Genomic DNA, 25,860 nt, shown 5'->3' with positions numbered 1-25,860 from the left:
AGAAGTGGAGGAGAGCCCACCGTAAGGGACAAAGTACTACTACCCTCCCTTCTTTTCCTCAAAGTGAACATAGAACGGTCCGCAAGCACTCACAGGGCCAGACGCATCTGAGGCAGACTCGACAAAAGCCCTAACAGTGCCGCCTGCTCCTGGAATCAACTTGAAGACACCCTACAACATACACAACCCAAGGAAGATAAAGTGGCGCAGAAGGAAAACTCGGCACTACCACACATGTGAAGAAAACGTAAGTGAACTGCCTCCACCCTAATAACAGATCTACTAAACCGAAATCCTATTGAAATTAACAGACTCCTTCACCCACGCACTGATCACGGTAATCCCCAAAGAGTGCAGAGATCCCAAAAAATGTGGATCATATCGCTCCATATCCCTGTTGAACCTAGATGCTAAAATCTCTCCAAGGGTTCTGGCTGCCAGACTAGAGACACTAATGCCTCAACTCATTCATCTCGATCAGGTATGCTTCATACTGGGGAGACAGGGCTGACGCAATGCGCAAAACACTTCATTTAATTTACGCGTCCCAAAACATGCCCAACGACCCTGTCCTCTCAATAGATGCAGAGAAGGCCTTTGACAGGATAGAATGGGGATTTCTGAAAGCAAGCCTACGCACGGTTGGGATAGGCCCAAGGTTCAGAAGGGGAATACAAGCGGTGTACACATCCCCTAAGGCCTCTATATTTGTGAATGGGGAATACTCCAGATGGTTTGAGTTAAAACGAGGCACACAGCAGGGATGCCCCCTTTCAGCAATCCTCTTCGCTCTCTCCCTGGAACCCCTGGCACAAAAAATGAGAGCTGACCCCCGAGTAGAGGGAATGCATTTGGGGGGAATTGAACACAAGGTGGCCCTTTATGCAGACGACATACTCTTACACATGACCAGCCCCTTGACATCCATCCCCCAGGCTCTTTACTAGAAGAATATGGTCGACGTTCTGGGTTTAAAGTCAACAAAGCCAAGTCGATTCTCTTCCCCCTACAAGGTTCAATGGACGCAAACGTGGACACATTTTCCGTATTGGGTCTCCAGATCGAAAATCTTAAACTAAAATACTTAGGCATACACATCACTAGAGACCTAAAGGGTCTGTACGAAGCCAATTTCCTTACTTTTCTCCAAAGGTTCCACGCAGACCTCAGCAAATGGAGCAAACTGACGATCTCATGGTTGGGGCGACAACGCCGTAAAAATGGTGCGTCTCCCTCGACTCCTGTACCCTTTCCAAATGCTCCCCATAGAGATGCCAATGAACTTCTTTGTGGAGACCAGCGGGTGCGGCAGTACTTGCAGCAGCCTGTGCCCGGTTTCGGTCCATTGACCTTACGATCCTGCGGGTGGCTCCCTGCATATAGTCGCGTATGGCCTGGAGGTGTAGTGTGTGTGTGTTGGCTATGCCCTCCATCTTACATTGTTGCCTCTCCATATCGTCCAGCCTCTGGAGGATGGAGTGTCTTGGTGTTAGGTGGTGAATGAGTTGGGAGCTCTGCAGAGGGTCAGAGCTTAAGCTTGGTGAGCCATATGAAGGGGTGTCCTAGTCGGGCTTGGGTGTCTAGACATGCTGGTGGTGGGGAATTCTCTCAGGGCTTTGTGCCCCTACATCACCCTGTGGCACTTGGCTATATTCTTCCTGAGTGCCATGGGAACCGATGCCAGCAGGTATCTCCTCGGTGTTGGCCACTGCAGCTGGCTGTGTGGCTGCAGTAGGTGTGGAGGAGGTCCTGGTGGCACGTGGGGTTGGTGCAGGGTCTGCTCTACCACCAGCATGCTTGGCCTTGCTGCGTCCAGATGTGTCATGGTGGGACTTGCGCTTTGGTGTTGCATGTGGCCGCCCTTCAGGGGTGGTAGTGGACCTTGAGGTCCTGGAGGTGGCAATTCCTGACGGGCCTGCCCCTTTAGCCGCCTCTCAACCTCCTTGGATTCTTCTGGAGCTGTCAGAGTGCCTACAGGGGACAAATTAAATGTCAGGTATGGTGCATTCACGTGAGTTGGCATGCAAGTAACATATGCTATTGTACAGACTGAAAACCCACCCATTTGGCCAGATGGCTATGGTTGTTCAGGGGACATTGCATGTGGCCACAACATTGTAGGAATGGTCATAGCCACGTTTGTGTGACCCATGGCCAAGTGGCCTTTGGCCTGTGTGCAGTGAAGGCGGGATGTCCATGCAGGGTCAGCTGAGTGGGTATTCCATACGTGCATGTGATCCTGAGGGTCAAGCATATTGTGGATGCGCTCATGGTCAAGTGCTGGCATGCAGATACAGCCTTAGTAATAGCAGCAAATGGGATGGTGAAATGTCTTCATTCACCCACATCCACTTGTGACGCGCGCCTTGTGGAGTGCATATCGTGGCTTCGTCTATGGCACTGCCATGGCTTTCTGGGACGCTGCTTCAGCAATGAGCGGTCTGCTGGCTTCTTTTGTGTTTGGCTTGCTGCACTCATGTAGGTGCAGGGGGTTATGTACTTCCATGGGTTTCGTCTGCCATGCCAGCATGAGCCAGCCAACTGGGCCCGCCACATGTTGGTCTGACTACTGCACGTGTCATAGTTACTCACGCACCACATTTCTGCTGGCATAAGGTGCACCAGCAGGGATGTGGGGTGCTTTACACTTGGATTGGTCGCTTGCCACACCTTCACACTGCCGAACCGCTAAGGGGTGCACAGGGTGCCCTAACTCCAGGCTACTATGTAGGGTGGCTGATGTGGCCCCATCACTTCCATCTGATTGGCCGGCCCAGCTGCTGGGTCTGCTGGTGTGTCCCTGTCCACCATCATTTTGTGCTAGGCTGATATGTATGCATGGTCATTTGCTGTGTGGATTGGAGGGTGGTGGGTGACTCGCCTCCTGGCTGCTGGCACCCGCCTCCTTTCCACTGACTCCCTCAATACCCTCCCATGTCGAGGATACTACTACACTTCTCCTCCCAAGGTGTCAGGACCAGGGGATTGATGGTACTGCCTCCTGTTGCCATGGCCTCCTGCCGGTGTTGAGAGAGTCCCCAGTTGTTCCACCTCTTGCGGCAGTCCTCTGTGTTATGGGGAACGCTGCCTACTGCAGTTGTCTTCTGGCTTATTGCCAGCCAGAATTAGGTTTTGCTGTGCCTGCTCCCATACACCTCCCTGCAGTGTCCCACAACCTCATCTGTGAGGACAACCAGCTTTCCTTGACTAAATGTGAGCTTACAGAGCAGGTTTTCTAGCACCTTCCCTCGGGTCCGCTCCTGAGACATGTTGGCAGTCACTTTCAGGTTCTGGTGGCTCCTGGAAGTGGGTGATTCAGATTGGATTCTGTTTTTTAAAGATGACGCCGCCATGCTTCCTGTTCCGGCGTTTACGCTAACACCGGCAGTGGCCTGTGAGAGCACTATTAGCTCTGGGATTTTGTTTTGGCGTTAATACTGCTGAGTGGTATTAGCGTTACCGCCAGAGCGGTGTGCCTGTTTTTGCTAGGTTGTGATGCGGCGCTAATGACTAACAGCGCTGCCATGCGTAGTAACACTAATTGTGCCCGGTGGATTTAGCGCCAGAATATCGCTAAAGTTAGTGTTTTATTGAGTGTCTTCATGCATTGTTGGATGGTGGGAAATGGGTCAATGTTAGATAAAGTTGAACATATTTTGTCATTTTTTTTTTCTTCATGCGCCACTGTACCCTTGCTCCTTTTACCCATGCTTCTGGCTCTTCACTAGATTTTTTTCCTCTCAACTTTCATTGCTTCCTCTGTACTAGCCATACCTGTATATCTATCCGACCACTCGCTCCTCTCTATCACTTCTTGCTCCTATTTCTCACATCTCCTCTACGCCTTCACCCAAAACATTCTTCCAACGTGATCTACGCAACTTCAACTCCTCGCTTTTTCTCGACACTTGTACTACTATTTTTCCTTCTCTCGCGCACTTCTGCTCTTTCTGCTGATGAGGCCTCCTCTACTTTCTTCAACTCTTTCTTTAGGCCTCAACCAACTTTATCCTCTCTCTGCTTTTCACCCCACCCGCAAACCTGCCCAATCTTGGCTTTCCTCTCATCTCTGTTCTATGCGGCTGACGCTGGCTTAAAACTCTATCTCCTTCTAATTACTGTGCTTATTTCTCCTATCACACTCTCTGAAAACTGTCTAAACTCTGATAAACACTCCTATTTCTCAGATCCTCTCCAGTCTCAATCTGCCCATCCTAGGTGACCTTTTCAAACTTTAACTCGGCTTCTTTCTCCTTCTTCTCCTGATCCCTCTATTAACTCTACTCTCTCTGCGTCTGATTTTGCTCTTTTTTTTCTTCCAAAGTCAATTCTTTACATCAGGACATTGTAAACTTGCCCTCTTCGAATGCTGTATTCTCTCCCACTCCTACTCTCCTGACTTTCTTTTCTGACTTTGCTCCTCTCTGACTCTGATGTATTACTCCTATTGGCTAAAGTTCGTCCGACAGCAGCTTCTGCGGACCCTATTCCATCTGTTCTTATTCCTAAAATCTATCCTTCTCTCGTACCATTTCTTGTCTTTCTTCAACATTTGCCTTTCTATTCCCATGTTTCCCTCAGCCTCTAAACACGTAACCATTATTCCCATTCTAAAAAAAAAACCTCAGCCAATCCTCTCCTTGTTTCTAATTTTCGGCTGATCTCACTTTTACCCTATTTATCTAAGCTTCTGGAGCGCCTTGTTTACTCTCAGATTTCCTCTTTGGTAATGGTCTCTCTTCTCCCACGCTTTCAGTCTGGGTTTTGTCCCCATCACTCCACTGAGACTGCTCTGATCTGTGTGCTTAACTCTTTTTTTTCAGCTTGTTACTTTAAACACTCCTCCATTCCTATTCTTCTTGATCTATCTGCAGCTTTCGACACCGTAGATCATTCTTTGCTTCTGGACTCTATTTCCTCATTTGGTTTTAGGGGCTCTGTTCTTTCTAGGTGCTCTTCTTATCTGTCGAATAGAACTTTCTGTCTCCTGGGGTGCTAAGGTCTCTTCACCTCTCCCTCTCGAGCACGGTGTTCCTCAAGGGTCAGTCTTGGGTAATTTTCTATTTTCCCTTTATACTTCAGTACTTTCTCCTATTTCTTCTTTTGGACTTTCACATCACTTTTACGCCGATGACTGCCAACTCTTTCTATCCTTTTTGTTCTTCACTTCGGATATTCACCACACTCTTACGACCCCCATTAAATCTTGGATGGCGTCTCACTTTCTCACTTTAAATGCCGGAAGACCGAGGTCCTATTCTTTCCTGCTAACACTCTTCCCCCTCACACGCCACCACTGTCTATTTCCTTCCCTCCTTCTACTCTTTATATTTCTTCTACTGCACATAATCTTGGTCTTTACCTGGACTCTAATCTCGCTTTTGTTCACATTTCTCACGTCTCGCTGCTGCCGCTCTCATTTTTATAATATTTGTAAAGTTCACTCTTCTCTCACTTTCCGCGCAACTAAACTTCTTATCTCTTATTTTCTCTCGTCTTTTCTACTGATCTTTAGCCTCCCATGCTCTTGCCTTGCTCCTTTAAAATCGATTTACCATTTCTCTTTCAGTTTACTGTTTTCTCTCCTACCATGACTCTATTTCAGCTTCACTTGCCTCACTCAGCAGGCTACCTTTCCATTCCCAACTTAAATTTCCTTTTCTCTGCTTAGTCTTTAAATCTCTTTACGGGCTAGCTCCTGACTACCTTGCTGCACTTTTTTGTTCTCTCAGCTCTTCCTGTCTTTTTAGGTTGTACATTCCCCGTCCTCCTTGTGCCCAGTCCCGTTTTCATTCCTTTCAGCTTCTTGCTCCTCTTCATTGGAACGTTCTTTCCCCTTTCTCTTCGGTCTTTCACTGTTTACTCTCTTTCGTGTATCTTTGAAAACTCACCTTCTCCACTGTCCCTGATTGTTTGCTACCAGAATTGATGTTTGACCTATACCATTGATCATTATTTTTTTGTACCTTTTTGATTTTTACTTAGTGCAGCGTTTTGGATTAAGGCTCTACATAAAATACAAAATACTGTAGGAAAGTACTTTGGGCAATTATGCTGTGTTATACATGTGGTATTCTTTTTTTTTTTTTTTTACAGAATCCTGGATATTGTTTCTTCTGTAAACAAAGGGTACATGATCTGGCAGGAAGTTTTTGACAATGGAGTCAAGGTAGGAAGTTGATCTGGTTTTGTTTAATTCAGTTTGCTGATGATTTAGTCGTTGGAAAGCTTACTAATCTCAAACTGTCCAAGCATGTCTTTCCCTACTCTTTTCCTGGCTGCTATAGCACATGCTCCAACTGCAGATTTGCTTTGCCTGTTTCATTTACCCCACTTTGTTCGCTAGCACCTTTTGTGTGCCACACCCATTCTACCTGTATTCAGCTAATGGGATTGCAAAGACTTTGCTTGAAGGGATTGTATAAAATATTAATTGCTTGATCCAACTATATCAAATAGAAAGACATTTTATCACATTTCAGGAAGGTAATATATAGAATATTTGATGTTTTGTATAGCACTACAGACTGGAGGTAATGGTTTCAGAGTTTTTTTGATGTACTGGGGTTATAGCCACTAGTTAAAAACAACAATGCTGGTACTCCATTTTGAACCGCTGAAGGATGAAGGTATGAGAAGGCCTGGTGAGGTTTTTGAAACCGTACTTGCGGCAGCTCGTCATCAAAGGTATACATTAAGGGCATTGCTATCCAACCACCGTAACATTTGAATCCATGCATATTTTAGCAATAGGAACATGGAGTGGAAGATCATTCTTGTAATACAGGGGTACTAATTTATATTTGAGGAGCAGGAACTTAAAGCAGCTCCCAATCCATCAGTCATCACCTGTTAAGCAGATGTTACCTGGGTAACCAGGAGCTAGTGTGTGGAGCACCTCCAATCTAACTTGCGGATGAAATGCAAACTCTATATTTCTGCCATTACATATCATTAATGTTTTACATGTCCCTTGGGTGTGCCCGTCCTTTTATTTGTTTTTAAACTTTTATTTTCCAGAAACAACAGTCCACCACTATGAACCCAGCACAGAAGTTCACTTAACAACGTAGTCAACATTATCAATCAATTGGTCAATACCTGGCCACTTTTGTCCCAATTATCATACACACCCCATATAGCCTGCTCCTTCCACAGGTTCCAGCCATCAGTTCATTCCCAGCTATTTCCATGACCCAGTAAGCCCCCCCCCCCATAATCCCCACAGGGTATCCATCAAATTTAGGTGCATTGCCTGCCTTTCCCGCCACTAGTCGAAAGTAGGATTTCAGAAACCTGTCCTTGCCCCCATGGGGAAGTCTGTTTCCACCTGTGCATTAGAGATCAAATAAAGCTTGTACGGCCCCCTGATGTCTTTCGGCCTAGCGCACAGAAGCATCACTGCACTGTGTTCCATCTCCATGTCATTGCAATATAGCACATCCTTTTCCCATTGTTCAACATTGGGTGCCCCCTCCCGCCCCAGGTCATGGCCACTCTTCTTCTAGCAAGTATTAACAATAGCCCCACCAGCCTCCTTGCATGACTGCCGATCTCCTTAGTATACCCCAACAAAGCTATTAATGGGGACAGTTTGACATGCTCCCCAATGATCACAGAAACCACTGGGAACACTAGACCAAAATTCCTTGATACATGGGCAACTCCATGCTAAGTTAACAAAATCCGCAGGTGAGTGCAAGCAGCTTACATTCATCGGGAATTTCCGAGTAAAATCTGTGCAAAGCTGCCGGCATATAATTCAACTGGTTGAGGATTTCGAAATGTATTCATTATATTTTTTTTATACTTTTTTTAAAAAAAAAATGTTGTAGAACCATAATAACTTATAGACTTGCATAAATATGTACTTTGCATCACATCAATTCTTGGCAGTCTGCACACCTCTTCCCTCCAACTGCCCCCTCCTCTACCCTGGCCTATATCGCATCAAATAGTTCCACCTCCCTTCTTTTTATTTTTTTTGTTTGTTCAACCAAACATTTTATTAGGAATTTTCAAATAAGTTCACAGTGACATCAGAAGGCATTTCAAGTACATACAGATCACAACACAAGTTCATTAAAGATGATTCTTTTTACAGGGTTCGTTCATGGGGCCTTGCTCTGCACGCCCTTTCAGGAGGCCTTCACTGTAGCCTGCTCATTCCCCTTAATGAAGTCCACATTGTATCCAGCGCATTAATGGGGTGGCCTTCTGGTAATTCCTGGGTATTTTTCTGCATAGTCTATAAAAGGTGTCCACGTGTTTCGGAAAGCGTTAAAATTCCCTGAGCGGCTCGCTGTTATTTTTTACGCTACTATGATTTCCCAACATTTCATCCACCATATTGGGATTGAGGGGCCCTCTGGGTTCTTCCATAGCCGGGCCATTGTGATTTTGGCAGCTGTTAGGTGTGTTCACAGGTGCGCTATCTGACCCGTGAGTGGGAATTTCCCTCCCCCAGTTTCTCCCCAGTGTTATTCCCGGGTACCACAGGATTGTCAGCCCAGTGATTGCTTTGATCTGTTCCATATAGCTGCCCGCCTATACCTGGACACATCAGGGTCTCCCAGTCCTCCTAGGTTCCTCCCACGGACCATGATATTCTTAGCAACCCAGGGTTTCTTTCTCCCCAGCCCCACATATACATTTTAGTATATTTCTCTGCAGGGAGATTAATTCGTTTTCAGGGATGTGTACCGGGAGTGCAGCACACTGATAAATTAGTCTAGGTATTAAATTAATTTTTACTGCAGCTATACGTCCGAGCCAGGAGATCTCTTGTTTTTTCCAGTGCTCCAGATCCTTCCGGAATTCACTTAACAGCTACGGGAATTTGCTTTGGCAAATTCACGAGGTATTGCTGGGGATCCGTACCCCCAGACACTCAATTGCGGAGTTCTCCTATGGAACGGGGAGCAGGGGGCTGAGGTCATCCCTCTGTTTCCTTGAAAGGTTAACTGTTGGCGCTGATGATTTATCGTAATTCACCATTAATCCGGAAACCCTGCCAAACACTTAGATCTCCTCCCAGAGGGGATCCAGCGATGCGTTTGGTTATTGTTAAGAGCACATCATCTGCATATAGTGCAGCTTTATACTCTTGTCCCCCCCACTATGAGTCCCTGTATCTTTGGGTTTTGATGGATCTTATCCGCGAAAGGCTCCATGGATAAGGCGAACACCAAGGGAGATAGAGGGAAGCCCTGTCTTGTTCCTTTGGTGATATGTATTTTCTCCGATCTTATGATGTTGGCCCGCAGTTACGTTGAGGGGTTTTGATAATTAGCGATTGTCCGGGTTACAAAAATACCACCTCCCTTTCTTTAGTGCCCTGTGTAGCGGTGTCCAAATCCGCAATTTACTAGCTATATGCGTCTACCCCGCCCCCTTCCTCTTGTTCCGTGTTCCGTCTCACTGCTTCTTGCCACACCAGTTTCTTCATCTGCCCATCTTAACAGGTCTCTCCACCATACTTGCACTACAGGCCTTGCCTGGCTTTCCATCTCGTCGCTATCATGCTTTTCGCCAGTAAATATGCTAGATCCTTACGCTTACTCGCATGTCTAGCTCTCTTGGGTCTTGTGAAGCCCCCTAGCAGACACGCCAGGGGTGGATTCGATGTCTAGAATGATATTAGCTTTTGCTAATGCTTGGGCTATCTCTGCCCAGAATCTCCCATCTCTGTGCAAGCCCAGAACATGTGGACCAGATCTGCATTAATCTCTCCGCACTACGTGCATGATTGTGTTGCTCCCCAGCTGAACTTTGCTATCTTGTCGGAGTTAGATATGCTCAGTGTGTCACATATAATTGAATCTGTTTGGAGCCTTGCATTTCTGGACACCTTTTTGTGGTATGGCCTAGCTCTAATCCACATTGGTTTTGACATTGGATCCTGTAAAGCTGCTTCCCAGCTCTGCTTTGTTTGCCCTAACTCTTTTCCCACTTTAGACATCAGTGGCTCATATATTCGCAAAACTTTGTGTCCACCATCCGACACATCATAGAACGTCTCTATCGTTTCATCTTATTGCAAGGGCACTTCGAACTCAGGCCATCTACGTCTAAGACTCTGCAGAAGGCAGGAATATGCAAGGTGGTGTCCCCGATGCACTCCAATCAGTGGTCAGTTCCTCAAAATCCCTAGGCAAACCCTCCTTTAGTACATCTCCCACCGTCTCCACCCCCCCCCAGGGTTCCCAGTACATTTAACCTCAATTGTTCATCAACCCCTTCTAGCGCAACAAGCGGGATCTGGAGGTAATATGGTGTTGTGTTCCCCATAAAGTTGCAGGTTCTATGCCTCATTACACACCCCAGCAGCCAAGGGTGAGCAAGCTGTATGTGGGCCGGTTATCCATATCACTTCATTAAGAAAAAACGGGGTACACGTTGCTCGCAGCAACCATAATTCGGGCGTTTGTTCATCAGACAGCCATTTAGCTACAAATTGCACTAGCAACACTGTATGCTTCAAAATCGGGCAATTTTATACCCCCATGTGCATATGTATTCTGGAGCTTCCACAATGCCAGCCTGCACCTTGAGTTATGCCACAAGAAGATCCTGCATATACTATGCAGCTTTTTGAAGCACAGTTTCGGTATCGCAAAGCACAGTTTCGGTATTAGCAAAATAATGGAGTCTCTGCAGTACCACCATCTTTAGCAACGCTGCCCGTCCCATCATGGATAAATGGCAATCTTGCCCAGAAAGACATACATGGAGTTTTCAATTTTGTTCACTGCTCTCACTGTGTTTTATGTGTGTTCAATTTTAGGATTATTATAAATGTCAACACCTAGGTACCGGAATGTATCTATTTCCCATTTGATTGGTAGCACTGACAGCTTATGAACGGGCATCCCAGCGTATCCTCCCAAAGGGAACAGACTCGACTTTTGTGGATTGTTATTCTTGACAAAGCAGCATATCGTTCCCTCACATCTAGAATGTATTGCAAATTTGTCTCGGGGTGCTGCAAGTACAGGAGCATGTCATCTGCGTACATTGAGATCAAGTGCCTCCCTCCCGGAGTGACTATATCGGCATCCCCATATTCCTCCAGTAAATAGACCACCAGTGGCTCCAACGCTAAGATGAAAAGCATCGGGGACCACGGGCAGCCTTGCTTCGTACCTTGGCTTAACTGCCATTGTTATGAGAGGATTGTGCCCATTTTGACCCTCGCGATCGGTTCACTGTATAGCAATCTTAACCATTTGATGTTCATGGACCCTATTCTGAACGTTTTCAGTACCGATAATAGCCAAGGCCATCTGACAGTCAAATGTCTAATGCCGCCACCGCGAATTGCTGTGTATCATCTCGGGTGCCATCTATTACATGATGCATACGTTAATGTTAATAAAAAGTTACTTGACTTGTTTGATGCTTTAAAAATATTTACTACAGCTTTAAAGTTATATAATATATTAATGTATTTTGTATTAAAAATAAACCAGTGACTGTTACGTTTTGTAGTAAAACGTGTCTAAAAATCTCCATCTATTGATTTGTGGGTGTTGCTCTGGTGTCTTTGAAGTAAGCTTTACCTGATTGGCTCTGCAGTTAATGGAGTCGGTATGATATGATTGGGTGGAAAGTATGTGCATTTTTTACCAAGGCAGCAATTTTTTACTGAATCATGCAGCGGAACAGGGCTCTACAGCATACATGCCAACCCTCCAGATTTATTGCTATTTTTCATGGTCTCCTGCCTAAAATAAATGTAGCCACAATGCATTTCTATGAGAAAATGTAGGTCTCACGATTTCCCTGACAATCTCCTTCCCAGGTGCGTCCAAATGTTGGCATGTATGCTACAGGCTGTTGTCATAGTGGGAAAAGGGCATGCAATGCATCTGCCTTCTGATTATAATGCCAGGTAACACGCCGTGCAACGGGAGGCCTGGGTGGTCACTGCCTTAGCCGCACGCACAGCAGACCCCAGAAGGACCCTGCCCCCAAGCAGCTGGGGACAGCATAGGTAGACGGGGGTGCCATGCAACGGGAAGGGGCGGAGTTAAGGGACCCTTAGGGGAAAGGGACGGTAAATGGGTAGGGAAGGGAGGCTTGCCTAACCCACACAAGGGGTGTATAAAAGCAGCACTAGCAGGGAGGCACCCTTTTTGCCAGGACTTGGAGCTGAGGAGAACAGATTATTTTCCGCAGCCCCCACTTGAACATAACATTGTTTCTGACGTTGAGGTAGCTATGGCTAGAAATTTAGTTGTCCTGCCCTCCGGTGCATAGCCGATCTCTGCTCGGGCAAGATGCGGCAGTGAGTCTGTTGGTTCAGCCTGACGGCAGAATGGCTGTGATGGCGCCTCCCGTCCATTTTGGCTGGAATGCTTGTTTAGTTGACAAGCGCAAATAGGGAAACTTTGCATTGCTTTCTGCAGCTGATGTCATCCCGGCGCCTTATCGTGAGTTTGCCCTAAGTGTTGCTGTTCATAGTGCATGTTACTTTGCGAGCACAATTTAGTAACAATGTATGGCTTTATAACCGTGATTGTTTTACAAGGCTTGTCAATGTGCGGTTTTCATTAGATGTGCTGTTCCTTTCTTGTTATGGCCTGTGTGGTCGCCTTGCTACCAGGTACAACTGCATTTTCGCGAACTGGTCGGGTGCTGCTTTTGTTATTTGACATGTAAGGACAAGATCAATGCCTGCACCATGCTTTAGGCCCGGTTCCTTTGCGCGTGGTTCGGTTTTTAATAAGGAAAGCAGGTTGTCCTGCATGGGCTCTGGCATGGATTCACATGCTCATGAATATTCCCCGTCGTCAGGCTGGGAATCCTCGGTAAAAGAAAAAATCAGTTTCATTTTAGTTTCTGAACTGTCTTTCTACTAATAACCAATCACTGGTCTCTGGGTTATACTGCCTCCAGCCAATGACTTCCCTCTACCCAAACCCCTCCTCCGGCAGCCATCTTCAGATTTTTACCGCACGTTCAAGTGTTGGGAGTCCTCGTGCTTTAGCTCGCAAGCTTTTACTGCGTGTTGTGTTTTTCCGAAGAGTTTACTCTTTATTTTTCGGTCAAATCGAGCCTCAAGCTCCACCGTTTCATCTTCCGATCAACGGGGACCGGTTTCGGAAATTTCTACGCCCCTCATGGTCGATCGTTGAATTTAACTTCTTTGCGGATTACAGAAGATATTTGAGGCCTACCCCGTGTGGAGATGGCCCAAGACAAAGGAGACTCGACGCCCGTCGGGTCCAAGCAGTTTAGGATCTGTCCAGGATGTGGACTACAGAACGTCTTCAAGGAATATGAGCACTCCCGGTGCCTCTACTGCCTTCACGCTGACAAGTCGCACGTGGAGGAAGACTGTGCGTTCTGCAAGAACATGTCTGCCCGGACCATGAAGGAACGTTGTATACGACTCGCTAACTGGCTGGAGGCGAAGAGCCCAGCAGCAGGTGAGAAGAAGAAATCTGAGCGGTCTTCTAAGACCTTTTGAGGGCGCTCCGGCGACGCGGGCCCAATGGAAGGCAAAGCACTGCAAGTCCGCAGGCACCGGGAGCGCCGTTGGTTAGGGCTCCTCGGCAGCCAGGCAGGGCGCCACGTCACCGACGCAGTCAACCACAAGCCAACGCTCCGGCTTGGTGAAAAGGAAGTCTGAGAACCCGGGTAAGCTTCGGGAGAAGCCCCGGCAGGTCCTGACGGAGAAAGCCAAGGGGGAGCAAGGCGGTGACCCTCCCCCCATGGTGAAGGCCTCAGACGCGCCCAAGGTCGTGAAGGCCCAGATTCACCCGGCTAAGGCCTCGATTGAGGGATTTGTGGCAAGCCTGGCAAAGCCTGCAGAGGCGACCCCAGTGGAGACGACTTCCAGGCCTAGAGTTTCCCTGCTATCCCGGAGGGAATCGTCTTTACAACCTATCAAAGATCCCTGTGAAACCCCAGGATGAGAAAGGGGGGGGGGCAAGGTAGCCTTAACGGACTTGGATACCTCTTCCGAGGACGAGCTGTCTGTCGTCAAGGCAACCCTGGACAAGAGGTTCGAGGAGAGGGCCCGAGGGAAGGATCCCGACGAGGCGGGCGTAGAGAACGAAGTTGGAGCCGACGAACGGCAGATCGACGAGAAACCAGACACCACCAGCGCTCCCATCGCAACCGATGCCACCGCCGGCAGACAGGCAGGATGACATTTTGCTGACACTACAAACCCTGTGCACTGAGGTAAGGACGAGGCTACCTTTGCCTCCAGTGGACGGTCCAGCACCGCCTGGACCGTCGGGAAATTCTCCACCCAAGCGGAGGCGAGTCCATCCTTTACCTCCACCCCCCGCCCCCACTGAGGGATGAGACTGAGACGGGGACAGACGGGGGTGAGGAAGGAATGGATCTCCCATCACCCCCGCCCCGGTCTTCCCCTCCCAACAAAATAGACTCCTGTCACGCCATGACCGCCAGAGCATCAGAGCTTTTCCTCTAGCTATTCCCCGAAGAGCAGAAGGAGGGCATCCTCTACCAACGATGGGATGCCAAGAGGAAGACCGTCCTCTCAGTCCCGTTACTGGATGACATCTGGGACGAAGGACTGTCCCTTCTGAAGAAGCAGGCCACGGCCCCTGCGAAGAGAAGTAGTACCGGGTCCCAGACTCTGCGCCTGTGTGCTTCAGGGCACAGCCGTCCCTGGATTTGGTGGTCACCACGGCGGCCAAGAAGAAATCTGCGGTGGTGACGGCATCAACTTCCACTTCTCTACCGGACAGCGAGTGGAAGAAGCTGGACGCCATGGGATGATGGGTCATCTCGTCGGCTGCGACAACCATCAAGGCGGCCCTCGCGATCGTGGCCCGCTACGACAGGGAGCTGTGGTTTAAGATTGCTCCCCTCCTGGACAACCTCCCAGACAAGAGGGCGGAAGCCCTTGAAATCCTGCAGGAAGGCGAGGTGGTGTCGTATCACGGCCACGGACATCGCCGACACTGGTTTTCGCCAGATGGGCAATGGCTTTTGCCTTCGCCGGTGCGGTTGGCTCAGGGCCACTGACTTCCGTCAGGGTGTGCAGACCAGGGTACTGGACATGCCCTTAGACGGGAACAACCTGTTCGGCAAGGCAGTGGACGAGTCACTGCAGGCCATCAAGGCGGACACCGAGACGGCCCGGACCTTGGGCTCTCTCCATCAGCAACGGCTGTCCTTTCAGACCTCCGGAGGCAAGTCTCAGGATGCCTCCAAAGGATTTGGCGGCCCGCTCTTCGTCGCAGGAAGCCTACAGAGTCTGCAACAAGGCCGGTGGACACAGTCCTTGTCGCCAAAGGGCACAAGGTGGCAAGGCCTCGGCGAAGCAAGACTGAACCGGCCGTGACGTCGGCCCCCACCCGAGGAACCCGGTGGGAGGCCGGCTGGCGAACTTCGTCGGCGTATGGAAGTCCATCTCCACCGACCGTTGGGTGCTGGATGCCCTGGCTCGGGGGCACACTCTGGAGTTACAAAAGAGTCCCCATTTTCCACCAGTGGCCAGGAAGGAAAACCACATTCAACAGCTGCTTCTGGAGGTACGAGCAATGCTAAAGAAGGGTGCGATGGAACTTGTCCCAAAGATGCTCTGGGGCTCCGGATTATGCTTGCATTACTTCCTCGTCCGAAAGAAGACTGGCTGTCTGGTGGCCCATTCTAGACCTCCGCCACCTCAACAAATTCATAAACTCCCAGAAGTTCTGGATGGTCACCCTCCAGCACGTGCTGGGACAACTGGAGGAAGGCGACTTCCTGTCGTCTCTGGACTTGGAGGATGCCTACTTCCACATCCCCATACACAAAGGCCATCAAAAGTTTCTGCGCTTCGTGGTCCAAGGGCGGCACTATCCGTTCAAGGCACTGCTCTTCGGTTTGAAGTCGGCGCATAGGGTCTTCACGTGCCTGGCACTGGTGGCGCTGCCGCTGCGCCTGCAGGGGATCCACGTCTACCCCTATCTGGACGATTGGCTCATCCGAGCGAAATCACGAGAAATCGCCGTCGACCACACAGCGAGGACCGTCCGCCTGCTCACAGAACTGGGGTTCTCCATAAACTTTGCGAATCCTGCTTGGTGCCATCGCAGGAAGCCCTATTCCTGGGAGCCAGATTCAACACGGTGGCAAAGCTGGCGTCACCGCCTGAGGAGAGGATGAAGGCCATCCTGGCCAAGGTACAACGGCTGTTGACCACAGAGGTTGCCAGGGTGAGGTCCATCAAGTCCCTGCTTGACATGATGTCATGCATCTACCTCGTGTGACTGCAGGTTGCGGATGCGGCAGGAGTTCCTCAACGCCTGTTGGGTACAAGTGACAGGAAGTTTTGAAGACAAGATCTCCCTCAACGAGACTTTCCGGCAGGTGATCCGGTGGTGGGGCAACCGTGCGCATCTCGCAGGGGGCATGGACTTTCAGACCCCAGCGCATCAGGAAACGGTGACGACGGACGCCTCCCTGGAGGGATGGTGCGCGCACACCGGAGATCTCCACGCAAGAAGCCTTTGGCTCGCGGAGGAGAGGTCTCTACACATCGTCCTGGAGCTCTGGGCCGTGTTCTGGGCCCTCGGGTCCTTCCTCCCGTCCCTCAAGGGCAAAGTGGTACGGGTCTTCACTGACAACACCACCACAATGTTCTACATCTGGAAGCAGGGGGGCACCAGATCCACAGCTCTATCCAAGGAAGCACAGCACCTGTGTCACAGGGCCGTCGCCCAGGGGATGTTCCTGGTAACCTTCCACACCAACTCTCAGCAGGGAGCTGCCTGTGCCATGAGTGGGAGTTCCGGCAGGATCAAGTGGATCTCCTATTCCGACGATGGGGCAAACCCCAGATACATCTGTTCGCGACGGCGACGAACACCAAGTGCCGGAGGTTCGCCAGCAGGTTTCCACAACCGGGGAGCATGGGCGATGCATTCTCCTTCCCCTGGGACGGCCTGTTCCTCTATGCGTTCCTGCTGTTGCTTCAACGACTCATCAGTCAACTCAGACGGTCCCGGTGCAGGATGATCCTCGTCGCACCAGCGTGGCTGAGGCAGATGTGGTTCCAGGGCTTTCTGGACATGTCGGCGTCCTCTCCGCCCCCAGTCAAGCTACCGACGGACACAGATTTTCTCGCCAGGGAAGGATGCGCGATCCTGCATCACGACCCAGGATCGTTGAACCTGCAGACCTAGTTCCTACAGCGCTAGAGTTCGAGACCTACAATATCCCGGCGCACTGTAAGGCGGTACTTGCCAAGGCCAGGGCGTCCTCGACTTTTAAGTGCTATGGACATAAATGTAAGAGGTTCTCTGTCTGGTGCTGTGCACAGATGATCAACCCTCAATTGCTGCCGTACTTGCTGTCGCTGGACAAGGCTGGACAAGGCTGGTTGGCGCATGCATCCATCAAAATTAATCTGTCAGCTATCTCCCGCTACACCAGAACTCCTGGGCGGTCATTGCTGGGGTCGCACCGCCTGGTGAAGGAGTTCATGAAAGGACTGTTCTGCTCGTTCCCGCCGGTGAAGGCTCCGGCCCTGGCGTGGGAGCTCAATGTGGTGCTGACCAGGCTCATGGGCCCTCCATTCGAGCCTTTGCATTCAGCGCCGCTGAAGTTCCTATTGTGGAAGGCAGCGTATCTTGTGGCCATCACCTCCACATGACGAGTGGGAGAGATCCAGGCCCTCTCCTGTAAACCTCCATACCTGACATTCCACGAGACGAGGGTAGTGCTGAGGATGCACCCCTCATTCATGTCCAAGGTGCAATCGGACTTCCATCTCAACGAGCCCTTTGTGTTACCCGTTTACTTCCCATCGCCGGCTGAGAGGCCTTTGCACTCGCTGGATGTAGCTAGAGCGCTGAAGTTCTTTGTGGACGGCACAAAGAGTTTTCGGAAGACATCACAGCTGTTTGTGAACTTTGGCGCTGTGAACCAAGGCAAGGCCCTCTCCACGGCTTCTATTTCCAGATGGCTCTCCGGCTGCATCATGCGCTGTCACTGGTTGGCAAACCGAACGTTGCCCGGCCGTCCGAGACCGCATTCAACCAGAGAGATCGCGGCTACTACAACGTTCCTGTCTGGTGTGCCCCTGCTGGACATCTGCAGGGCTGCTACATGGAGGTTGACGCACACCTTCACGAGATTCTACTGCGTCGACTGGGATTCCAGAGAGGAGTCCAGAGTCGGCCAGGCAGTGCTGCACAACCTGTTCGCTTGAAGGTGAGCCCGGTGAGGAGGTAAGAGATGCTTGATGTTGAGCCTTTTCACTTCCCGTGGTTGTGCATGTGTATACTGCTATGTATTCTTGTATTCATGAGCATGTTAATCCATGCCAGACCCCATGCTGGTGAAGGAACAAGTTACTTACCTGTAACTGTTGTTCTACAGCATGGGTCTGGCATGGATTCACATGCGAACCCTCCTTCCGACCCCTCTGCGGATCTTCTCTTGGTCCTACTGCCATTTTACATGCTACCAAATCTGGAGATGGCTGCCAGAGGAGGGGCTTAGGTAGAGGGCAGTCATTGGCTGGGGGCAGTATGACCCAGAGACCAGTGATTGGTTATTGGCAAAAAGACAGTCCAGAAACGAAACTGAACCTGATTTTTTCTTTTACCAATGATTCCCAAACTGACAACGGGGAATATTCATGAGCATGTGAATCCATGCCAGACCCATGCTGGAGAACAGTTACAGGTAAGTAACTTGTTCCTTATCCACTACTTCCTTCTTGGGCACTCACAAGGATTGCCTTTGTTGCCAGGCTGCAGGGGTGCTGTCATTGCCTGGCTGTTGGGTGTTTTGCATCTGCCCCTCACGATTAAAATGGGGGCGAGGGGCAATATGGTTGGGCTGTATTTTAATTTACCTTTTGGGTGCCGTTTTTGTTCAATGCCATAGAATGATTGGATCGATGCCCGTATTCTCCTTTATAATTATCCTGCAAGATAGCTTGATGCGATGTGCCCTGGCGTGATATAGGGAGTGCTGGCGTGTGCCATTAGTGGCGTCGCTAAGGGAGATTCTGGGGGTTTAGTGCCCCCCCTGAAGTCCTGTGCCCTCCCTTGTGCCCCCCATCTAAGGCGAGCAGTGACTGTGTTCTCTGTTCGTTGTGTTATTTGTGACACTCACTGAGGCAAATGTCTGCAGTGTTAAGTGACTTCAATTCAGCAATCCCACTAAGTCAGTGCTTCGTCTGGGACGCCCAAGGGAAGCCCTTATTTATATATTTTTATGACGAGTTATACTCTGGATGATAAACCCTTATGTAACGCCCCTCTCTTTGAATCCCCCTGACCTCACTGAGCCAAGAAGTAGGTTTGTTTGCAATTTAAAAGATTTATTGGAAAATTTAAACAATATATATCACACTTTTATAATAAATTAATATTTGATATCACACTTATGAGTATAACGTCGATCAACAATGGATAATGTTATACTAGCACACTTATTATATTACTTAGGAGTTGGTACGGAAAGAACAAGGTAGCTGGGAATGCTTTATGGTTTCAAGGGGATGCAAAGATGAATAAAAGGCAGTACAGAAATAAACTTGATATGATTTCAGCAAAAGATAATATGATCACTTTCTCTGACAATTTACTCCCTCCCCCCCCTATGCAATGTAAGGAGATGGAAGTAACGCACACAGTCTTCAGGAATACAATCGCAGTACAATACGAATTCAGTTCCCCCCAGCAAGCTTAGAGAAACAGGGATGATTTTAAACACAGGCAAAGTACTTTAAATGTGGTATGCAAAGAAGGGGAAAAATATGCTAAAAATGATTTTAATTCCCTATAAGAGATTCAGGGTGGGTGATAGCTACTTCAAATTAGTTCAGGATCACTTTAGCAATGCTCTATGAATGATCGTCGGGTTGCAAACGAATTTCAGCAAAGGAAAGCAAGAAGCTGCTATTTTGACAAGTGAAGAAATTTGAGCCAAATCGCAAATCGTGGCACTTTTTCCGAGTGCGTCCAGCTAAATCTTGCTTCTAGCACAAACGGTTCAAGAGATACAGACGATTTCATGAAGGTAGATTTTCAGAAATTAAATAATGATTCAAAATGGCAAATGACACTTTTACAGGCTTAAAATCGGAGAAGGGACACACGATTCCTATGATGCAATTCTGGACAGGTTCAAATGTTTTGAATCAGATTATTTTAAGCTAAGAGATGGGTTCTGCACAGTTCTAGCTGGGTACTCGCACTATGAATTTGAAATAGGCCGGCAGGGTCTGGTCAGATTGGGACTGGACTCCAGGCGGTTGGTTCTGAAGTCACAGCTATCTGGGTCCGCTCTGCTGGTCTGGATCTCTGGTTCTGGTCTCTCTGGTTCTGATCTGGTCTGTGGTTCTGCTGTCGGCACTTCTTTCTGGGTCTGCTACCGGTTCTGACCAAAGTTCTTGGCAAAGAATTCAACAGCTCGCCCGGCTGTAGAATAGTTTGGTTGGATTGCTGGATTCTGAAGGCCTGCTGAAAAAGGATTTAGCTGGGGGTCCAGGCCTCTCTGCTTTAAGTTCTGGAGTGAAGTTCTGGAGTTCTCCGTCAGCGTGCTGCGCAGGAATTCAGTTGAAGGTTGGAAAATGAATGTCCCTGTCTGGCTTCCAGTTGCTTTTTATGTCTTTTGAAAATGGGTGTGGATGCTAACTTTCTTTGCCCAACCCACTCACGATTTGCTAGGTCAAGGATTTCTCTTTGACCTGATTTGAGAAAGGAGCAGTGAGTCAACAGGTGTCATCTTTATGGCATACAGAAAGAACACTCCCCTTTGCTTTTACCTTAGAAAATCATTTTCATAACTAAACACATTTCCCAGATACACAAGTGGTTGACATTACATATACACATCATATATCACATAAGGTAGTTTCTGTTCCAATTTTGATGTTTCTAAGAGCTTGGATTAAGAAATGACAACATTTTGCGCTTTTTGGTTGGTTTACCAATATTGGATTTTTACCAAAAATAACACAGATGTACACCGCCTCTCTACACATATTCCAGTAAATTTTCATTTTTCTAGCGTGAGCCCTGTGTCTGCAATCTCCATAGTTCATGGGGTTTTGCCTCAGAACATGGCACAGAGTTCGAACACCCCTTAAAATGTGCACAGAAAAATCACAAGAATAATGATATTATATAATTTTGACAAGTCCGTACTATGAATTATCCATCTTTTTTAAAATTATGCTCTAGCCCAGTGGGGTGTGGTTTCCCAAAGCACATGGTGGAATTTCTGGTTTGTCGACTTCCTCCAACTCAAGTTGCTCACAGAGGCACTGCCCCTCCCCGTTTCTCTCAAAAGGAAGCCATTTACGACCCCCCCTAATTTAACATTTGCCTGAGCCAAGGAAGGCTCATTGTTCAGTTTCCTGCAGTCCCCAGCTGCTCATCCCCTAATCCAATCAGGGAGGTGTCCTCTCCTTTTGGTGGGGGCAGCAGAATGCAGCCAGGCCTGGGAAGAGTGGCTGAGCAAGTTTCAACTCCTGTCGGGGGTAGTTGCCAGGCAGAATTCAATCTCTTTAAGCCAGGCTTCAGCTAAATGTCACTTTTGTTCCCAGTTTTTCTTCATCCAAATCAAACTTACAATTTTTACACATGCAGCTAGAACGCTGATTCTAAGTTCAAAACTATGACATTTAACAGTTGCAAACTATGTGACACTCCAGTAGGTCACTCATTTATTTTAAACATTTAGATTTTAGTGTCTTTCAGTCCAATTTCACTTCAGCTGCTGACATCCACGGCTCAGCCAGTTTCATTATGAACATTATTTTGGGCTCTTTCTCTTTCCAGATTTTGTATGCACACAAGAATACATTCTGCCAAATGTCTGCTGGTATTCAGTGAGATTTTTGAATATCTTGCAATGTTTAAAATAGGCATTTTTAGCTTGCATTTCAGAGGAACAAAGGTGATTTCAAAGCGCTTTTTGAGCCAACCGGCACTGTTGTTTTTCCTTTTGCACACATTTCACCCATGGCACTCCTGGCCCATCACGCTCGCACTGGTCGGTGGTAGGTCAGGCGACCATTTTGGTGTGCGCAAAAACTGCACGGTTTTTCTGGATCCTGGCGCAAATGTGGGCTTTTCCGCCATCTTGGATTTCCTAAGCCCACAGCACCAATGTTGCAGCATAATAACTCGAACATGAGTCAAAACCCCTGACAGCAGATCACAAGGCAATACTCCTTTTGTCTCAAAGTCAGCAGTGATCAAGCAGCTTGCAGCCCCTCCCATCAGAATGTAGCCACGAAACTGCTAATGATGGGCCATTAGTCACTGAATGGTTTCGTGCCTGTATTCTGATGGGAGGTGAAGTGCAGTGGGGTGTGGATCGCTGGTCTGTACAAAAGCCTATCTGCAGGAGTGCTTGTGACATCACACATTACCTTTCATAGCCGGCCCCCTCTACTTGTCTGTGCCCCCCCACTTTTGTATTTGGCCCCCTCCTAAATTTGATTCCTGGTGACGCTACTGGACTCCCATGTAAGGGTGAGTTTTGAAACAAAACATACTTTTTATAACGTCTGAGGTGTCCAGCAGGGGTCGCCGTTTGTTGAAAATATCGGAGCCACAGACATTTGGTACGAGGTGTCCACCTTCGGAAGGATAGCATTTTTTCTAAAGGAGTAAGGGGAGAGTCCATCTGTTAACTAAAGTATAGGGAGTGCAAGTTTAAAAAAAAATGTTTTATTGAGGTGCTTTCTTTATGCTTGGGGGCTGATTAAATGTGAGCCTTTGGTGGATAGTATCCCAACAGGCACATATAAAATAAAAAATAAGTTTGCTACATTGGGATAGGGATACGTTGTAATATTGGGCGTTTCAATAGGGCGGTTGGGTAGTCATGCGAGTAAACCTGACGTTTCTTAGTGGCCTATGTTGTAATAGTGGATCATTTAGGAGGAGAACGTGGAAAAAAACGTAGTCCATTGTAGCTGAAGAATCTGTATTCCCTTTGATAGATGGTGGGCAGTTCATGCATATTTCTGTAGTTTCAGTTTCACATATTTGTTTGCATTTGAATTGATTTTATAGGCAGGGCCGTGCAGCACAGTCCTAGCAACATGAACCTGCAGTGCAGACACCGGCACTTGTGAGAACTCAGTACGAAGTTACACTGGCTTCATCTCGTTGGCGCTCAGGTTAGAGTCCCTATAAGATAAGGGAGGTTTAAAAACAATGGTAATTTTGTTTTTCTGTCTTGAACTGCCCTCCCGTGCGAGAGGCTTACAATGATGATGTGCACAAATCGGATGGTGCGATTTCGAGCATTGCTATAAACCCCCTTTACCGTTGGTGCTGAAAGTCTTTGAGACACTGCGTGCCTTAGGGCCACTCCTTTTGGTCAACTACTTGCCAATTGTGTATACGTGGGCAAGCCACACTACCTATCCCTCCTATAAACGTAAATGCACGTATAGCTAGATTGTGTCCTTGAGTTGAGCACTAGAACAATATATGCATTTAGAGTGCGTGGCAAATAAGTTTAACGTCGCCATGGTATTCCTTTTATATTTCGGTTGATATTGTTCATCTTTGCCAGTCTGCTGTTCTCTTTGCCATCTTATGTGTTGGGTGGTACTCTGTTTGGCTCTTCCCCCCCCCCCCCCACCCCCACGTCCCAGAGACACTTCATCTTGAATTTTGGGTCATCTTCATAGCAGCCCATTGGAACTGTGCCATCGGTTGAGAGGCATTCAGTGCTGGTCAACGGCACGTTACGGGTCGGGGCTTGTAGGCTCATACTCCTAATAGGAAGAGGGAATTTGAGAGAAGCAATTGCTGTGGAGTAACAATGAGGGACTTCGATATTTACCAACTGCCGCCAGGGTATTTTTAGGCCAACGATTGTCTGTACAGCATGGGGGAAGAGTTTTCAGGTGCCCATGTTGGTCGCTGTACCACCTTAAAAATGTTTACGTTGCCGGACTGATATACGCTTTTTTGCACCCTGGCCGGTCGCCTGGCCGCGAGGGCAACTTCTCAGGAGGCAACACCATTGAGGTGGCTTCAGGGTGAACTTGTGTGCAGGGTGCCACAGAACGGAGGTGGCGGGGCTTTAAGTGGGGTAAGAAATTGAGGGGGTCCATAATCTGGGGACGCGGCTTCCATGATGGTCGGGGCCTGGAAAGTACACAAACCATATTAAGGTACGCAAACAAATATATAAATGTATGTAAGCATTTATATATTTGTATGCGTACATTACTATGGTTTGTTTACTTTGCAAGCCATCTTTTATAAATATAGAAATATGTTGCATATTTCTATGCTTATTTTTAAAACAGGTGTGCACATAAAGTTATATAAATGCTTACATTTATATATTTGTTTGCGTGCCTCACTATGGTTTGTGCGCTTTTCAAGCCTTGAAATGTGCAATATATTTTTATGTTTATAAATATGTCACGCAGTCCCCAGGTTCGCCAAGGGTTAAAGATGCCTTGGTGACATGTGGAGGGGAAACAAAAGGACAGTAACTTCCTCTTGCAACCCGTTGCGCAAGGGGTCACCAGAGGAAGTTACAGTGACTGACAGATGTGCTAGCCAGCCACAGAGCAGTGTCTGGCTGGCACTTCTGTCAGATTGCCTGACTCAATGGTGGGTGCATCTCCCGTCGCGCTGCGGCTCTGGCGGGATAATGTGTCCCGCTGTGATATGTTGGGACCAGGAGGGCCCCGGCTCAGCCACACTTTTTGGAGACTTGGCCCCAGCCTCCTTAAAGCACTGGGGGGTGACGAGGAAGTACGTATGCCGATTTGGAGATAAGACTGCATGCTTTAAAATACACAAAACTACTGTTTTCTTAGGGTTCACGGCACTTGAAGGGCCGCCAAAAAAATTGATAATTAACAAAGCCGCAAAAAATGAATTAACAAGCATTTTAGGTAATTAACGCACAATTAGTGATTTTGCAAAAGCCTTGCATGCTGACTTCAAAAAACGAATGCCCCACTATTTGTCACGTAAACTGCTGTTGGCTTGCTAATTATCATTCACCAGAGATGCACACTTTTTATTTGTTTTGTTTTGCATAAGGATGGCCGATTGTTCATTGCCACTGTGAGTAGGGACTGGTTTAGTGCATCCCCTCTGATTTCGGGTGCTTGGATAGGTTTACTGAGGGACCAGGTGTGCTGTACCAATAAGATAGTGTAAGGGTGTCCCTAATTTCGTTCACACCAGAATCAATACATCCCTATAGGGAAATAAGGCAAAAAGGCGATTGTGTAATGATCAAAAGATTAATCTTACAAATGATAATGGTAGCAAAGGACTCTGCTGCCTGAACGGTCTGCTCCTGTGCCTCTTCCCATTCCTTCCTGCCAAAGTGGTTTCAAGCAGGGCTTTATTTAGGTCCTGGCTTGCCATGGTGGTGATCCTGGAGCTGGATCATGACTTCAGCCAAATCGGTCCTTTTTCCATAATAGGGATGCTCCAAAGCCACCTTTCTTCATTGTCAGCAGTTTTGTCAGGGCACTGCTGTTCTACATTTTGCAAACTATCCAAAAACCCACTGCAGCTCTGCAGACTTTTACTAACCTTGAGTTCTAGCCCAAAGAAAACTAAACATTATCTATTTAGACTTATAATTTTTATCTCAAAATGCACTTTGCTGCACAAAACATGCAAGTCATATTTTAACTTGCATGGACCCTTGACGGACAGTGGACACCTGGTGAGTCAGTTTGTGCTGGTCATAGTGATGAACACTGCACACTTAAGCGCCTGTGGCCTACTTGGATCCCACAGGCCGCATTCCTTCTGAGGAGGAGGGGGGAGTTGACTCCTCCACAGCACTAACTAAGCTTTCTTTTAAAATGCCTGGGATCTAACATTACAAAGCGATCAACTAATAGTTACTTGCGCCTTTTATATA

The 25,860-nt window shown here is 48.0% G+C and overlaps 1 protein-coding gene across 3 annotated transcripts in view; it reads left to right on the top strand.

Moving 5' to 3' along the window:
- HEXB (hexosaminidase subunit beta) overlaps nt 1-25,860 on the top strand; it is a 903,874-nt gene that overhangs the window by 567,648 nt on the left and 310,366 nt on the right. For all 3 annotated transcript variants that reach the window (XM_069627487.1, XM_069627486.1, XM_069627485.1), the window contains exon 10: nt 6,097-6,169. In XM_069627487.1, the coding sequence (XP_069483588.1) occupies nt 6,097-6,169 (73 nt within the window). The remainder of the gene's footprint in view (nt 1-6,096; nt 6,170-25,860) is intronic.

The sequence above is a fragment of the Ambystoma mexicanum genome, chromosome 6p (genome assembly GCF_040938575.1).
Source record: "Ambystoma mexicanum isolate Mex_15411 chromosome 6p, UKY_AmexF1_1, whole genome shotgun sequence".
Classification (NCBI taxonomy): Eukaryota; Metazoa; Chordata; class Amphibia; order Caudata; family Ambystomatidae; genus Ambystoma; species Ambystoma mexicanum.
Note: the sequence above shows the minus strand (reverse complement) of the source record. Positions and strands in the feature narration are given on the sequence as shown.